Raw genomic sequence first — 15,527 nt, 5'->3', positions numbered from 1 at the left:
CCCCCGCACAATGAATGGTGGAGATTTCTGCGCTTTATCCCCCGGATAGCTGATCGCCACGGTGCGTGCCAGTTGCTTCAAAGTCTCATTGGTAAGTCAAGAGACTGTGTGTGTGTGTGTGTGTGTGTGTGTGTGTGTGTGTGTGTGTGTGTGTGTGGGTGTGGGTGGGTGTGTGTGGGTGTGTGTGGAGGTAAGTGTGTGCATGTATGTTTGTGTGCGAAGCATGTACACATGCAGAAGCTTTTTCTTTTTACAGAAGGATGAAAGACTAAACCAATGCCGCTCGCTGCATCGTGACCCGATCTCCGCCGTTCCTGCGTTTAAACATTGTGTCTGGGTGTTGTTTCCTCCAGGGCGACACGACTATCTATCCAGTGAGAGGAGGCTTAACTAAATATAGGCAAACCAGGGGGTGAAAACGTGGCGTGGGCTTTGAAATTTTCGATGCCATCTCTTCTTCCCCGGTTGCTTTCCTACATGTCCCTCTGCACTCCCAAAATTGGCATTTCCAGGGTGCGAAAGAGAGGGTTTTTTTTGGAGGGAGCAGAGAGGGACTAGTGCTGTAATGTTGGGCTGAGGGCCAGACAAGGCCTGCAACACAAGGCCGAGCCCCACCACAACTCTCCCTCTCTCCCTCTCTCTCTCTCTCTCTCTCTCTCTCTCTCTCTCTCTCTCTCTCTCTCTCTCAGCAGTCTCCCGCTGTGTGTGTCTCTCTCTCTCTCTCTCTCTCGTTTTCTCTCCTGGTCAGCTATCAGCAAACTATTAAGTTAAATCTCATGGTGAGTTTTGTCATTAAAACCTCATCTTCGTGAATGCGTGCTAGGCCTATTGCCGCTAATACAAGTTGAAACATTTGAAAATGGGTCAACGGTGACACGTGGCCCCACGCAGCTTTAATATCGCTGGGACAGGCCTTTTGGACGCAGCGTTTCTAAAGCTTTATTAATGCGGGGACAACTTCAAAACGTGCGATTTTATTCATTAGATTTTTTTATTCACAAGAAAATGCTTTAAGGTGTTCCGCTGTAGAGATTTGCCCTCTTCGGTTTGATCATACAATTTGAAGACTGAGTTAAATTGAAAACGATGCGAGGCTGAGTACACAGTATCTGGGTGGTGTGTGTTGACCGGCATAGAGCGGTGTGTTTTTTTTTTGTTTTGTTTTTTTTAAAGAAATAAAAGCTTGTATCATCATTAACATCAGTATCGCACCTGCTTCAACCCCGAGGATGAATCTCACCTCTAGTTTTCTCTGTATTGTACCAAATTTTCCTCCTAATTTAAAAAAAAAACTCGACGTGCCACACCCCACGTCGACGCCATCCAGCATGGCGTCTCGTAATTACCGTCCATAAACCGATCTTTCAAACGATCGCTAATTAAAAATCTTGCATTATTTCTAATTCCCCCCCCCCCCTCCCGCCCCCCCCACCCTCCTCTCCACATCATGGCCGTCGGTAAGGCATCATGTTGAACACCTCGGCACATCAGAGTCGTCCATGACCAAAAAGGTAGGAGTGAAGGCAGCGTGAGTCATCACAGATAGCTCATAGTCATCCCACCTACGTCCTACGTTTGACAGGCCTATTCATCCGCCACTCTTCACACTACAGGGTCTGGCACGAGCTCCTCCGACGCCGTCAACCCCGGCAGGAAATCCTGACGCCGCTAACCCGCATTCAGCCCCCCCCCCCCCCCCCAAACCCTCTTCTCAGGTGAAATAAGGAGTTAAAACACCCAACATTTCGACAAGGAACAGAAGCGTCATTGTCGGACACCAATTGGCTCACAAAGAGAACGTGACTGTCCTTGATTGTCTGTTCACATAATTTTCTTTTTTTTCTTCTTTCTTTTTTTTTTTTGTGTGTGTGTGTATTTCTTTCCCCTCGTGGTATCCGCGTAACTCTGTTAAACACAATACTGTACAAATACAGTAGAGTACTTCCAGTCGTGCGAGGCTGCGTTGCAGTTCGCGTTTCAATCTGTACGGAAACGGGACGCTTTAACGCGCTTTCTGTAACTTGAAAACTTGTTTCATTGACGAAAAAATATTTTGGAGCGTTTTCCTCCTGACACACATTTCAACGTGTCCTCTCCATACTTACGTCGGCTTGTCTAATTATGTCATGAATAACACAAACATTCATAAAGTATATTTCCCCAGAATATTGGCAGGACCACAAAGAATATTTTCTCGTGTGAAGATGCGGGACAAACAAACCCGGTTAGCTTTATTTATTTAAATTTTGTTTTAATATTTTCACGCCAAAGTGGCAGTGAACTGTAGTTTGTTGATCGATTTAATGTAGTACACACAGATTTCCTGTCCTTGAAGAATTATTTGAACTCCTGCATTGGTTCTTTTAAGAATGCAAATTAATAACAAATGTATATGTGGGTCGATACATCTAAATTACAGGTTTGTTTAATGAAAGATTTGTGTTGCTACAGAACGCTAGAAAACCAAAAAGCGAAGGAAATATGAAAAACGAACATAATGACCATCACACTACGTCTTGCACCAGACACACAGGACATGCGCACACACACACACACACACACACACACACACACACACACACACACACACACACACACACACACACACACACACACATAGGCAAACACCCAGACGCTGTGTTGATGCTCTGCACCCTACAATGAACCACGGCTCCTAAGATGAATGGGGTTCCCACGCCTCTCCCAAGAAGTGCAGGGCAGCCTCCCCCCCCCACACACACACACAAGCACACAAACACATACACAATGTATGCACTACAGATGGCCAAACAATCACTCAAACACACACACACACACACACACACACACACACACACACACACACACACACACACACACACACACACACACACACACACACACACACACACACACAGGTGCATTTGACTGTGACCTAGAGAAAAGGTACAATGACACCTTTTAAAAAGGACGTAGACAAACCTTAAAGTATTCATTATCATTCAGACACACTGATGCAGCTGTGAGTTTTAAATATGGAGTCGGACACATCCATCTTTGTTGCTTTTCCAGTGTTGGTAAAGAAAAAAAAAAAAAAGTCTTTTAATTTGCAAAGCAACGAGACAGACGGGAAATGAGGTTACACTTCTTTTTGGTTTGACTGTGTTTGAAAGTGTGCCTTCATATTTTTGTGTGTGTGTGTGTGTGTGCGGAGAGAGAGAATGTATGTTGGTTGTAAAGTTTGGTTTTGCAGCGACAATTTAATTGAAGCAAATTTTAATGGGAGAATTTAGCATTTATTTTCTAAAGCTTTAGCAACACAAAGTCCTCAAGAGAGAGTGTGTGTGTGTGTGTGTGTGTGTGTGTGTGTGTGTGTGTGTGTGTGTTGTGTTCGTGTGTAAAATCGGACTTTTAAATTTAAGAAAATAATATTTTGTAATAGTTTCTATTGTTAGGCTTTTCTGCTTTAAAAAAAAATACATCATTGTTTTTTTGAGAAATATATTTGTTATTCATTCATATAGTTTATATCCAATATTTGTATTCGTTTTATTTCTGTAATTATACTTTATAACAGAATTTATTTTCTCATGTTACAGGTGTGTGTGTGTGTGTGTGTGTGTGTGTGTGTGTGTGTGTGTGTGTGTGTGTGTGTGTGTGTGTGTGTGTGTGTGTGTGTGTGTGAGAGTATATGTTTTTATGTTTGTGAGAGAGAGGTGGATACCTATATTCTTTCTTTCTTTATGGCACAGAATACAGATTTAGAATGAATTGTTTCTAAAAAAATATATATATTCGTACAAAATTAGACATTTTACGGCTCATTCAATATAATACTAGCTTATTTCTAAATGCCAAATCGCTTTCTTTTATATTTAAAGATTGTAAGCACTTTTAAAATGTCTGATTTGTATTTTTAAAAACTAAAATTGTACCACAACAAATTGGTAAGTACAAAAATTAAAGTACCTGTTGAGCAAAAACTTTTATCATTTCCAGTGACACTAATATAATTCCCACGAGTCATTTTCTGAGCGATGAATCTGAGCTTCTCCAACACTGGCCAGTAAATGGTAATATAGTTATCCAGCCTAAATTCAGCTGCAGTGTTCTGAGCCATGATCACTCTAACATATGTTACATCAGCCTTAATGATACACTCAAGTAGCTGCTTGGCAGGTTTATGACCGGAGCACTGCATGGACACCTTGGTGTGTGAGTGTGTGTGTATATATATATATATAAATGAATACATATATAAATAAATAAATACATATATATAAATATATATGTATATATATAAATAAATATATACATATATAAATATATATAAATAAATATATACATATATATATATATATATATATATATATACATATATATATATATGTGTGTGTGTGTGTGTGTGTTTTCCCAGTATTTGAACAGTACTGTGTGTGTGTGTGTGTGTGTGTAGTATAATATAACTATATTAATGTGTCTGTTTTTCTCTTTCATTTGCAGACTCATTATTTGGGAATTATTTTATTTTCCCTGGTCAAACATCAGTTACAAGGTTAGTTTTATATTTTGTTAATTTTCTCTATTCTTAAATTTTTTTTTTTTTTTTTAAATGTGTATTTTACTCGATTCGATGCGTTTATCTGTGTGTGTCCGTGTGCGCGCGTGCGCGTGCGTGCGTGCGTGCGTGTGTGTGTGTGTGTGTGTGTGTGTGTGTGTGTGTGTGTGTGTGCGTGTGTGCGTGCCACCACATGACTGAATTCTCAGAGTCAGAAATCCTCTCTTGACTGCTTTCCTGGTAGGGAATCTGCATCATTTGGTTTCCTCTTCCAGCCGCCTGCAGGCACACAACACAGTCGCCACAGTTCGTCGTTGGTTTATAGAACACAATTGTTCCAAGCACACACAACAGCCGACCGTCGCAGCGAGAGTGACGCGTCCCGTCCGAACCGTCCCGGGCGCGTCGCGTGTGTCATATCATTTGAATCAGTAAGTCTGCGCTGCAGCTCAAAGATAATCTCCTCAAAGGAAATTAGTCAGGAAAAAAAAAAAAAAAAAAAGGGGGGAAAGCAAAGCCATCAGCCTAAAGGTCAAATGAAGATTAGAGGGAAACAGTACACGAGGGCACACCGGCTGGCACCCCGGAACTGCACAAAGGCCTCATTGTCACGGGAGCCTTCGGCTCTGCACCACACTCTCCCTGCGTTCTTGGGGAGACATGACACCTGTTGGTGGGTTTGGTCAACTGCATGCACCTCCGCAGGGCGAGGGACGCTGCTCGTGCTCGGTGTTTTCGACTTTACTTTTTCCCATTTCGAACACAGTAGAAACAGATTCTACTCCAAAGCACACGGATGTCATGAACCAGTTCGGATGCAGCCCGGATCTGTAAACTCCTACACAAATACGGTCACGGGTTGGATTCAGGGTCACGAGTTTTTATCTCGGGTTATTCTCTTTATCTCTCCGTCTCTGGGCGTGCCGTTACGTAGAAATGAGAATGACATGAAAAGAAACGTCAAGCAGTAAAACAAGAAGAAGAAGAAGAAGAAGAAGAAAAAAAAAAAAGCAATTACTTTTGATTTATATTTGCTGATTTTATGGTTTTATTCCAATACTCCAGGCACACAAGGTCCACTCACTTCAAAGAGTGCAGCGGTTGATCTCAAATAATTGCAACGATCAATCTTGGCAGCTTAACGCAGTTTTACAGTTTGTGGCGCCGTGCATCCAAAACGTTGGACGAGTGTTCTTTTTTAGAACGTTGTTTGAGAGTTTGTGGCAGCAGAGAGCTCCTCTGTTACCTCTCTGTTTACTTAGTAATACAATTAGGTTGTTTTTTGTCGTTTTTTTTTTTTTTTTTTTACAAACTGCACACAATTGTGCTTTTGAATGTATTATTAAGTTAACAGATTTGATATATAAGTTTACATTTTAAAAGTTCCTGCTGTGAAGAAGATGCTCGTCGCAAAACAGACACAATTGGTTTAACGGCCTTCTAGTGTGTAGGTTAGCAACTTAAAGAGTTGTATTAATAAAATGCCTGGAGACAGATTTGTGCCAGCGTTAAAAGGTTAATTCACCCAAATTAACCCCCCTCCCCACCACCACCACCACCACCACCACTCCAAAAGAAAAAACAAAATTACCAAAAACATTTACCCTTCCCTTTTGTAGTTTTAGATTCATTTGATCAGGAAGATTTCTTCCTCCGTCTCAACACAACAGCATTGCACAGCATTCAAGCACTTTAAATCAATTTGAACGCTACCATGTCGTTCCATAAGATATCGTCCTCATTACTCTGGATAATCCACCTAACGAGCTGTCGGCAGTTTTCAAGGGGACTATTTTCTTTGGGAGAAGTTGCAATTAAAACGGTTGGCAGCGAACTCTTTGGAATATTTTGGGGCACACTTGTTCTGGGAAAATAATGTCGCTTTTTTTTTTTTTTTTTTTATTTTTAAATTACTAACGTGTAATATCTCAGTGCTGCGTGCAGCAAAAAAAATACAATTCCGTTCAACTTCATCGCGTCCGGGCGGCGTCGGCAGAGATCTCACGGGCAGACATTTCAGAACCTTCGCGAATAATCAACCTGTGTGACGACAACCGTAAAGGAGAAAATTAGTTTTGTGTAATTTACTGACCCTTTAAGTAAAAGGTCGTCCCCCTGTGTAAACCTGATACCTTGCACATTAGCAGCGTAAGTGAAGGAGCGACTTGCTCGCAGTCAGGTACACCTCACAGGCTTGGACGTTAAGTAGCTCATATAGAGATTTGTGTGGCATTTATGGGATAACCGAGCTGCAATAAAACAGCCGCAAACCGGTGTGTGTGTGTGTGTGTGTGTGTGTGTGTGCGCAAGTGCGAGGAGTGACTCACTTTTATAAGTTGGACCCCACCTCACTCCCCCTGTTGCTCCTCGGCTCGGGGTGGGGGTGGTGGGGGGGGGTGGAGAAACCGCAGCAGAGCCGCAGCCTCTCCTGTCTCTCTCAGGAAACTCCCTGCACCGACCACAACATGTCTGCTTGACCTTTCAGCCAAACACAAACCCTCAGACTTTCACATGTGTTCCCCTTTGCGCCACAGTTTCCCGTCACGTGCACAACGGATGGCCGCAGAGGATTTCGATTAACGTCAGTGGCGCCTTTTTTTTTCTGAGGGAGGGGTGTTTCAGTTGGTTCGCGTCTTGTCTACCTAACGGGTGTCACCGAAGTCGCCAGGTGACAAACGCAAACAGGGACCTCGTGAATAATACGCCCTCACTCTCCGCGCGAGTGTTTACGCGCAAACACTGAAAGGGGTGCAGGTGCTGCTTTCTGTGATCCGCCGCGTACGACTCGCAACAGCATCCACGTTCACCAGGATACTCGCTGCTCGCGTGTCAGACGAGAAGCGAGGGCGTGTGACCTCTGAGCATCCGGCGGCGGCGGCAGCAACGGCGGCAGCGGCAAGCAGCTCACTCTCTCCTCCTCTCATTTGTCAGCGTCGAGATGAGGAAACCTGAGAGGAGGCGAGCCGACACGCGGCGCGGACCTGACGCTGCAGAGGAGAGGTGACCCGTGGACCTCCACGTCCCGACAGCACCGGAACAGTCGAGGCGCGAAAGAATTGATTCGAGGTCGCGGCACAGTTCACCCGGCTTCACCCTCCTCACGTCAGATTACATTTCCTGTAGATATCAAAAGTATATATAAAAATACAAAAAAGAACACGTGAATTTTTTTATTTATTTAAGTAATTTACAAAAATTTGAGTTTCTTAAATACAATTAACTTTTTGTATATTAAAAACGAGTTTTTAAAGAATTTAGGTGAAATCATGTAGAACAACATTTTTGAAATATATTTTCCAATGAGTTCATGAAGTTTAAAAATGGCTTTAAAAACATTACATTAAACATCAACATTTATTTTTTTTACATTAAGATGTACTGTAGCAGTTTATGTGACACGTCATATTTAGTGTGTTGATGTGGCTGCAGTGTTAAGAAAATTAAGCGGCCGTGATTTTAATTGAATATTTAATTTAATGTTGATATGAATATAGTACAATAATATCACGTTAGAATGGAAGTTCAGTCTTGACCTTAAAAACCAGCGTGTGATAAAAATCATTAACTCAAGGCGTTGACAGCATTTCCTCACTTTTTAACTGCATCTCTTCTGATCAAGAAATGTATATTTCATGTTTCAGCCCATAGAAAAAAAAGTAGGTGCATTATCGTTTTATTGCATATGGTATATAATCACCCATTTATGACTGCACGCTATGACGCATGTGTGTAGTTTTGTTTCATGATCTTTTCCTTGTTTCCTGAAGGCCGTTTGTCGTCGAGTTTCCGTTGCCACAGGTCGACTGAGTGACTCCTGCAGGAGGTAAACGGTCCTTTGGGGTGAGGTAGTAGGTTGTATAGTTTTAGGGTCATTCCCAAGCTGTCAGATGACTATACAACTTACTGTCTTTCCTGAAGCGACTGTTATGACATCATATTCGTCATCAGTACCACGAAAGGAAATGTGACTTCTCTGCAAAAATCTGTCTTTTTTTTTTTTCTTTTTTTTGCTGTTGAACTCTTTTTACAACCTCAAACAAACTACAATGTATTGGGCACATTAGTCTTTTTTATGAAGTGATCAACAACCGGTGTCTCGTATTGATTTCCTTTGTTAAACCAGTCTGAAAGGGAAGTTAGAGACCAGTCTTACAGATGTGCTGTACTGAACATGTACTTTGTAAAGTAGGTGCTGCAACGTGAAGATTTTTCTCACATCTTGTAGACTATTCATTTTGACCACCCATTGCTATTTGTGAAACATGGACATTTTTTTTTAGGATTTTATAACATAATATTTCTATCATTTTAAACAGAACTTTGGTGGCTTTTTTTTATTGACTGTTAATCGAACTGTATACTTATTATAAATGCGAGTGCTTCGACAGAACGTTATCTAATACCAATGTTCTTGTGCAGAAATGTTGTTGTCACAAACGTCACCGTGTACCCTGTAATAACAACGCAGTGCTGTTGTCTTTATTTGTGCAAGTAGTAAGATTCGTCCTCAGACGCACGTCCTCCCGCCTCGTGGCCGCTCGGGTGACTCATGGTGTTCGTACAGGGTGAGGTAGTAGGTTGTGTGGTTTCAGGGTTGTGATTTTACCCCATCAGGAGCTAACTATACAACCTACTGCCTTCCCTGGAGGGCAGCAATACATCACAGGAACACACGCATCCTTTCTACTCTGGAGGGGGGACGGGGGGGGACGGACGGACAGACAGTGTCATTTACTTCACAAAGGACTGGCATTTGATTTCAAAGGTTTCTCATGAATGGGTTAGTGGCGCTTCATCACAATATGCACTTGATGGTAACAGTCACTTGACAGATTTGTAACCGTGAAGATAGCAGAAGTGGTTTTCGAAACTTTTTCAGCAGCATTCGTGTTTGAACTTTGTTCTTTTTCCGCAGTAATTCAATAAAGGCTGGACGAGAAACAATGGCAGAACAAACAACGACTGCAGTCTGATCTTTGTGGTGATAAGAGCTGCACTGAGGTGCAACAGAAATGCTGCTTTATTCTGTAATCCCTTTAAGGAGCTCATTACAAGCTGAAATACTAATCTCAAAAGCTTCCGCAGTTCGGGAACACGCGGACGTGCATCTTTCCAGCTGTGTAGACAAACGTGTTAAAAGTGCGTGCGTTATTTGCCTTTTTCTACGGTAAAAACAAAAGCAATTCGTTTTCCACGTCGGATGATCATAACAGAATCGATTATAGGAAAATTCAATTCCCAGGAAAAACAATCGATGGTCGATAATTCAAAGCAAACGGCGGCCGAGAGCCGCGCTGTTTTACGAAACGACGCTTACAGGTTTTGTCTTTGAGTTTTTAAGTTACATCCCAAACTTCACCGAAGCTCAAACTTTCACAGCTGAAACAAACGACTCCAATTTAGAAAACAGGAGAGCGCATTACCCTCACAGATGGAACGGGAGGCCAGGGGCTGAGGTGGAAGCAAAACAGAAAGAAATCATGAATTATCATCCTCCCACGTGTTTGTACGAGAACACGCTGAACACCCTCAAAGGAGTTTTGTTGTCTGGATTTTCTGTGCAAGTCGAAAGGAAAACGTGACGACCGAAACAGCAGTGAGTCTCAGGATGGAGACGCATCGAAACGATGCATCGGCTCACAGTAGATGGCGCCAGATATTACATGTTGTGTTGGTCGGAGCTTCACCCGTCTTCATCCCACTGCTGGGCTTTCTTTAAAACAGGCTATAATTGTATACTGTTGTCATAGAAACCATAGGAGAACTAAATATAGGATATAGTCAGAAAGAGGGCGACGTTCTACAACAGGGGTGTCAAACTCATTTTAGTTAAGGGGCCACGTACTGCCCACTTTCATCTCAAGTGGGCCAGACCACTAAATTCATAGCATAATAACAACAATATTTCTCTTTGTTTAAATCATTGGTGAATGTTTTTGGATGATAAATCCTATTTTAAGGTCTTTCTACAATAAACTAGAAACATAAAGACCAAAAACTCAGACATCAGCCCACTGTTTATCTGCCTGGGCTCTCCTCTGCAGATTCTTCCTCCGGAGCAGACATCACATTTACGCTGTTTTTGAAGCAATTACTGGATCGATTAAAAAAAAAATAAATTACAAAACGTTTGTACTCATAAACCTCCATATTCTCATAGAAATGCAATTTATGTCTTTCTGTCATTTTCACACTTAGCAAAGTCATCCGGCCGGCCGAGCTGGACCCCCTGGCGGGCCGGATCCGTATGTTTGACACCCCTGTTCTACAAACTAAAATGACTTTACATACTGGAAGCCTGGACTCAAAGACGTGGTTAAAACACTGCGGTACCTGCTAATTAGAGAGTTGGTATTGTTTCTAGATCACAAGTTTACAGCTTAATAATGTCAACAAGGTGTACAGCAATCAATAAAACGTATGGTTTTCAGCTATTGGCTTCTACAGTGCAGTGTAAAGTTCTAGTACAGGCAAGTTTTTTCCTGCCATGATAAAACTTGAAACCCAAAATGATTATTATTTTACGGGCAGACTTCATTTTTCAATAAATATTGTCACGATATAATAGTCAAAAAAATGACGTGAAAATGCGTTTTTTTTTTTTTTTTTTTTGGTCAAATAACTGCCCACCACCCCCACACTGCTGCCACAGCACCGAAGTTCTCCTGAAACCTGGGAAAACCTAAATTATTTGGCGACCGTTTTGGAGCAAACTCAAAGTGTACACAGTAATAGGTAGTGCATTCTCTTCATAAACACAAATAAAAGCCATTATACTACATGGCAACAAAAAAAGCAAAAAAATATAACGAACGTTTTTCTTCATTGCGTCAACAAGTCCATCACTGACACTCAAATGACCAGAAGACAAACATTATTTGGCTCTTTTTGTTGTATCACATTAAGACTTACACACAGTAACCAAACATTAAAGTCGAAGATCCTCCACAGCTCACTGAGTTAGCTGATGTCACACACATATCTGTCCATATAGAAAAACAACAGACCTTATTTCAGTTTTATTCTGATAGTTAACAATTGTAATAAAAAAAATAGTTAATTTTGTTTGGTTTTTCCATTCATAAAACTCTGAAAGAAATATACAGTAAATATATTTTGAATTGATTTGAGTTACACGATTACATCAGTTAGGTGAGTTACAACAGCACAGTCTACATGGCAGATGCAATGGTGGAACACGTGTTCAGGTCCTTTTGTTGTGTTAAAAGAGCAAATATTACAGATGCAAATACTAAATTACAAGTGAAAGTACACATATTGTCCTTAAAGTGGTACTAACAGAACACATAAATCAGAAAAAAGGGTTTCTGTTAGTGTTGTACTGGTATATATTATGTTACTGTTATTTTACTGGTGTTTGTTAGAGGAGGTGGAGCCACTGGACCATTTCATAGTACTCATAAATACTTTATTCAAGTAAACCATCTCAAAAGCACAAAACTCGAGATATAGCCATGTAGAATTTAAAAAAAAAAAAAATACACATTGTTCACAGTCTTCATCTTACAGCTTGTTAGATGGTAGTATCACTGAGGGGAAAAAAAAAATAAAAAATCATTTCATTGTATATTTACGTCATTCTTACCCTGTAATTAAACGTCATCAGTTTCATTTCAGGAAGTGATTTAGGAAGCGGTCAGCTGACGTTAATTTAAAGCTGCAGACACACAGAGCCAATCAAACCGGGGTGTCGTGTTTTATTGACCCAATTCACCTTCACACCACCCAGACCCGTACCGAGCCACCGGGAAAGGATCGTGTCATGCTTTAAAAAAAAAAAAAAAAAAAAAAAGAAGAAGGAGAGGGGTGGGGTAGGGAGGTGGTCGGCTCTGTTTCTCGCATGCTGATTGGTTGAAAGCATAGGTGTGTCAGGAGGTGTGTACGTCACGCCGCTGTCTTTCGCTACGTTACTTCCTGCGGAGGATGAACGGAGGTTTTGACAGCGAGGAGGGGAGCCCGACGCTTCAACTTTTCCCAGCAGAGCCGACCGGAATCTGTGCGGTGCAGTGTCGGAGCGTCCAAAAAACAACAACACCTCCATCCACTCCGCGACATGAGCTGGACATGCATCGGATAGCAGCCCGTGAGGTAATCGACAAGATTTATTTTTCCAAAAGCGGGCTTGTTATGTAATTGTGTAAAAGGGGGGGGGGGGGGGGGGGGCTTTTCATTTTGTTGGTCCAACAAGCTTTTGATGCTCACTTTGCACACACAGACAGAAAACATGAAGTGAACTTTAAGGGCTGCGAACTTTTTGTCCCCGTTTCTTCATAAAGAAAAAGCCCCCCCCCCCCTCCTTGTTTTTGTGTTTCATTTTACTCTATGTGGCGAGTGAACCCCAGATTAATTTCCTGACTGCTTTAAGCCTTCACTTGTTTTTGTAACAAACAACACACACACACACACACACACACACACAAACACGTGGTGTCATGATAAGCTTCCCCTCGCAGCCCCGAGTTACACTTCTATCTCCTCGCCTGTGCAGCAGCAGCAACACCAAGAGTAGTTTCCCTACTTAAACGTGACACCGGTCACGTATATGCATACTTTGCTTTAGTCAAACTGTGAAAGTTTGTTTGAGATTTTCTCTGTACTTGATTTTTTTTTTTTTTTTGCGTGTGTGTCTTTGTGGCAGATAGGTGACCCTTTTTTTTGTTTGTTTGTTTGTTTTTTTTGTGGAGAGGTAAAAGGTCTCGGAAAGGTCAAAACAGTTTTATCCGGATTGAGCCCTGACAAATCTGAGCGGAAAATACACACGTTCAGCCTTAAACCTTAAATAACAACTAAACCCAATCTAAGATAAGAAGAGCCTCTGCAGGTACATATAAAGTTGACCTGAAATGCAGTGCTTAAATTGTCGTTTTAACCGGTCTGCTGTATCCTCGCTGTCACCTTTGTGGCACGCTTTTTGTTGTGGCCAGCTGACGTGATCTCTCGCTGCAGCTCCTGTTTCCTCTCCTCCCCGAGGCCTAAAGATAGAGCCTACTGTCTGGGATTAAAAGTTCCTCTGGGAATTCCAACACAATGTCCTCTCAGATGATGGGGAGGAGGGGGGGGTGGGAGGGGGGGACACGGGCTGGCCCGAAGTCATCTGTGAAATCAAGTCCACTAACCCCAATCAAGACTTCGCTTGCGGACCGGCTCCTTAATATTTCAACGGAGACCCAGCAGGACTATATACACACCACGTAGACCACGTAGAGGAGGCGGCGACCTCCAATAAATCATCTGCTGAATCCTTTTCGAAGTCACCGAAATGAGTGTTTAAATAGTTGGCACTACAATTTCTTTAAAATTAAAAAAAAAATCAACTAGTCATTCCAGATTTAGATTTAATCATGCCAGAGGTGGTTCTGCTCCTACTCTGTTCGGATCGCGCATACAGCCACGATGTAAAGACGGTGTCGCGAAGGTTGGAAATTAAGTGCAGGCTCACTGTATAGTCTCAAATTTTGTTATTTGTTTTATTTGGAGAAGATCTTATTTCGAAGACACCCACGACCCTGCTGTGCCGCAGAGACTTATCCGGCTCGCAGAGAAACTTTTACAAACTGCCGGGGCCACCGCTTTGTCGGGAAGGGCAAATGCCACTTGCCAGACCTGTTAGTCGGCAGCTTTTCTCGGTGCGTATGGTCCAAAAAAAATAAATAAATAAAATAATGGAGCTGCCCCTCGCTTGAAAAACCAGAGAAACGGAAAGAAGACGCGCACTGGACGCGCTCCGTACGGCCGCGCGGCCCGCAATACGCTATAGCTTCGAGCGCACGTCTGTTGACATATGTTTCTCCCTTACACAATATTTGGCGTGTCGTCGGGACCTGTGCCCCGACATGCTGCAACACAAAGACCAGATAAACAAGAACAGGCACGATTTGATCAGCCGCGGCCTTCGGCTCGTCTGGCGTCACGAGTTGACAGAGTGCATGTTTTTCTTCCCAGACAGATAAAGCCAGCATTTCACCTAATTGGCAGTTTCAACCTTTAGCTCAGCTGGCTCACTTTTTAAAGGGAACATTTAACAGTTAAAAGTTGCGCAATCTTCTGTGGGCTATGTTTTTGGGCATGCTCTCCTTACAGATGTGTGCAGCTGTGTAAACTGAGATGGGACGTCACGTGAGCTCCCTGATTGCTCCACCGCCATCTCTCTCTCTCTCTCTCTCTCTCTCTGTAGATTAGATTTGTGAACATTATAACGCAGATAAAGTTGTGTTAAAGGGTTTTGCAACGATGAGACGCTTTTTCAGCCCCCTTTTGTCCCACAATTTGGTGTTTGTGATCACGCCGTCGTTAATGTACGAAGGTTTCACAGCCAAATCTACAAAGCGAGTTTGTCTACGGAAACATCTGCCGCCATGAATTACTGGAAGTCGGTTACAGAACACGAGCGGTGACCACGGTGCCGTTATGTTGCGCGATGGCTCAAACAGATGTCCTTCGGCCCGCTGCGAGCAGCTGGGAGCTCCACCAAACTCCCGCCGACACGCACTTTAACGTCCACTCTTAAAAGCAGACGTTTCGCAGACAGACAGGTAGTCCAGTCGTGCAATGTAAACACCACATATAATTTACAGTATTTACTCTGTGCTGGTCAAAGGTTCGTAACAAACTGGAGAACGTCTACTTTGGCTGGACGGGTTGGGATTTAGCACGTGAAAATAATGTATTTGAAATAACGTGTCGCTGTTGACACACAGCAACACATCAAATAATAGCTCTTGACACTGATTTTTTTTTTTTATCAGCCGCATCTCTGGCGTGAGTACCATTACAGCGTGTCTACACAGGACTTCAGTCAGATGGTTCAATCGTTTGTCTCCTGGTTTAATGTGCTATTTACGCTACGCCACTTGTGTACACGCAGATTAAGAGTTTTATGTGTCCCAAGATTTATGTTCTGTAATGTTTTATGTGAACATGGTAAACTTAATCTGGTTACTTTGTGCGCCAGGAGTGGGTATATATATTT

The 15,527-nt window shown here is 42.4% G+C and overlaps 1 protein-coding gene and 1 long non-coding RNA gene across 4 annotated transcripts in view; both read left to right on the top strand.

Moving 5' to 3' along the window:
- The first annotated feature begins 3 nt into the window (after positions 1 to 3).
- On the top strand, positions 4 to 9,496 carry LOC138621893 (uncharacterized). The gene is made up of 3 exons (XR_011310972.1): positions 4 to 91; positions 4,483 to 4,534; positions 7,469 to 9,496. It is a non-coding gene; the product is annotated as an uncharacterized lncRNA (long non-coding RNA).
- A 1,644-nt stretch (positions 9,497 to 11,140) lies between these two features.
- Positions 11,141 to 15,527, top strand: part of pparaa (peroxisome proliferator-activated receptor alpha a) — a 13,719-nt gene continuing 9,332 nt past the window's right edge. For 2 of the 3 annotated variants that reach the window (XM_069700211.1, XM_069700210.1), the window contains exon 1: positions 12,565 to 12,646. Coding sequence is in view for 1 of the 3 variants with exons in the window: in XM_069700212.1 (XP_069556313.1) it covers positions 12,482 to 12,646 (165 nt within the window). In the remaining 2 variants the exon portion in view is untranslated. Of the gene's footprint in view, positions 12,647 to 15,527 lie in introns of all 3 variants that reach the window. The other variant, XM_069700212.1, reaches the window with a different exon arrangement.

This window comes from Brachyistius frenatus, unplaced genomic scaffold (genome assembly GCF_029030835.1).
Source record: "Brachyistius frenatus isolate BFR_SWC_R1_liver_20210118 unplaced genomic scaffold, ASM2903083v1 Contig_33, whole genome shotgun sequence".
Classification (NCBI taxonomy): Eukaryota; Metazoa; Chordata; class Actinopteri; family Embiotocidae; genus Brachyistius; species Brachyistius frenatus.
This window is presented reverse-complemented; position numbering and strand designations above follow the sequence as displayed.